The sequence below is a fragment of the Malurus melanocephalus genome, unplaced genomic scaffold (assembly GCF_030028575.1).
Source record: "Malurus melanocephalus ecotype Western Australia unplaced genomic scaffold, MMel_1.1 scaffold_2696, whole genome shotgun sequence".
NCBI classification, from domain to species: Eukaryota; Metazoa; Chordata; class Aves; order Passeriformes; family Maluridae; genus Malurus; species Malurus melanocephalus.
This window is the reverse complement of record NW_026625928.1, coordinates 1-1,931: the sequence shown is the minus strand read 5'-3', so window position 1 is coordinate 1,931 and position 1,931 is coordinate 1. Positions and strand designations below refer to the sequence as shown.

At 42.0% G+C, this 1,931-nt stretch overlaps 1 protein-coding gene across 1 annotated transcript in view; it reads left to right on the top strand.

The window, feature by feature from the left end:
* Positions 1-700, top strand: part of LOC130587914 (tumor necrosis factor receptor superfamily member 4-like) — a 6,787-nt gene extending 6,087 nt beyond the window's left edge. Inside the window, exon 6 of the mRNA XM_057388884.1 lies at positions 515-700. Coding sequence (XP_057244867.1) covers positions 515-585 — 71 coding nt within the window. The 3' untranslated portion in view covers positions 586-700. The remainder of the gene's footprint in view (positions 1-514) is intronic.
* The last annotated feature ends 1,231 nt before the right edge of the window (positions 701-1,931 follow it).

The following is a 1,931-nucleotide window of genomic DNA, read 5'->3' as shown; positions in this document are numbered from 1 at the left end:
GCCAAAGAGCCCGGGAATGGGAACGGGAACAGGAGTGGAAAAAATCGGGAAAATGGGGTTAAAAAAGGGGAGGAAATAGGAAAATAATGGGGGGAAAATGGGGACAAAATTGGAGAAAATGGGGAAAAAAAAGAGAAAATAATGGGGGGAAAAATGGGGGAAAAAACGGGGAAAAAACAGGAGTAAATGGGGATCCCATTGTTATTTTTATGGGATTTCCTCGTTCCTGGTTTTATGGGATTTCTGTGGGATTTCTATGGGATTTTTTGGGATTTCTTTGTTGCTGATTCCTATGGGATTTTAATGGGATTTCAATGGGATTTCCATGGGATTTCTAGGGGATTTTATGGGATTTCCATGGGATTTTTCTGGGATTTCTGCGGTGCTGGTTACTATGGGATTTCCATGGGATTTAACGGGATTTTTCTGGGATTTCTTTGTTGCTGATTTCTATGGGATTTCCAGGGGATTTCCATGTATTTTTATGGGATTTTTTTGGATTTCTGCCCTGCAGAGGAGCGCAGCTGCCGCGTCCCCATCCAGGAGGAGCAGATGGACCCCAATTCGAGCCTCATCAAAAACTGAGCCCGGATTTGCCCAATTCCTGCATTTCTGAGCCCGGATTTGCCCAATTCCTGCATTTCTGAGCCCGGGAGCGACGGAGCAGCGGGATCGGCCGGGATTCATTAATTCTGGGAGTTTTGGGGTTAATTAGGGGAATTTTGGGGTTAATTCTGGGGTTTTTGGGGTTAATTAGGGCTGGTTTAACCCTTTAATTATCCCCGGATCTCCCCCAGGGCCCCTCTGGAATTTCGGGGGATTCTCCATGTGGAACCAATCCGGGAATTCCCAGGAAATCCTTTGGGAACTCTCAGAAAATTCTCCCAAAATTCTCAGAAAATCCTCCCAGAATTTCCTGGGAATTCCCAGGCAATGATCCAGGAATTCCCAGAAAATCCTTCCAGAATTCCCAGGAAATCCTCCAGAAATCCTTTGGGAATTCACAGGAAATTCTCAGGGACTTCCCAGAAAAACCTCGAGAGATTCCCAAAAAATCCTCGAGAAATTTCCAAAAAATCCTCGAAAAATTCCCATGAAATCCTCCAGGAATTCTCAGGAAATCTTTTGGGAATTCCCAGGAAATTCCAGCTCTGCCATGACCGGGGTGTGCCCGGAATGTTCCTTTTGATATTTTCTCAATTTTTCAGCCTAAAAATTTTAAAAAAACCTCAATTTTTTATCAGCCTAAAAATTAAAAAAAAGTGAATTTTTTACAATTCCAGAGCTATTTTTGCTCCAAACACCGGTGGATTTTTCCTAAAAAAAATGGGAATTTTTGCTCCCAGTTGCAGGAATTGGGTACAAATCCCGGTTTGGGCCCATTTGGGGTTTTTTTTCTATGTTATACATAGACCCCCCCTGGATCCGTGAGGGGGAATTTTGTATCGGATACAAAATGGGATTTGGGAAATAAAAATGTGGAAAAAGGAGATTGTGGAAGGTGTTTGGTGTGGGGGAAAAATGGGGAAAAAAATGGGGGGAAATTGGGGAAAAATCGGGGAAAAAAATGGGGGAAAATTTGGGATAAATTAGGGGGAAATTGGGGGAAAATGTGGGGGAAAATTTGAATGAAATTCCTGCAGGACAAAACCCAAATCAGCTGAATTTTGGAGTTCCTGAAAAAAGTTTTTTAAACCCCAAAAGAGCTGAATTTTGCAGTTCTTAAAAACCCCAAATCAGCCAAATTTTAGCGATTTTAAAAATCCCAAATCAACTGAATTTTTAAGTTCTTGAAAACCCCAAAAGAGCTGAATTTTGGATTTTTTGAAAACCCCAAAAGAGCTGAATTTTGCATTTCTTTAAAACCCCAAAAGAGCCGATTTTTGCAGTTTCTGAGCTCTCCACAACCCTGACGTTCTCATTTCCTGTCC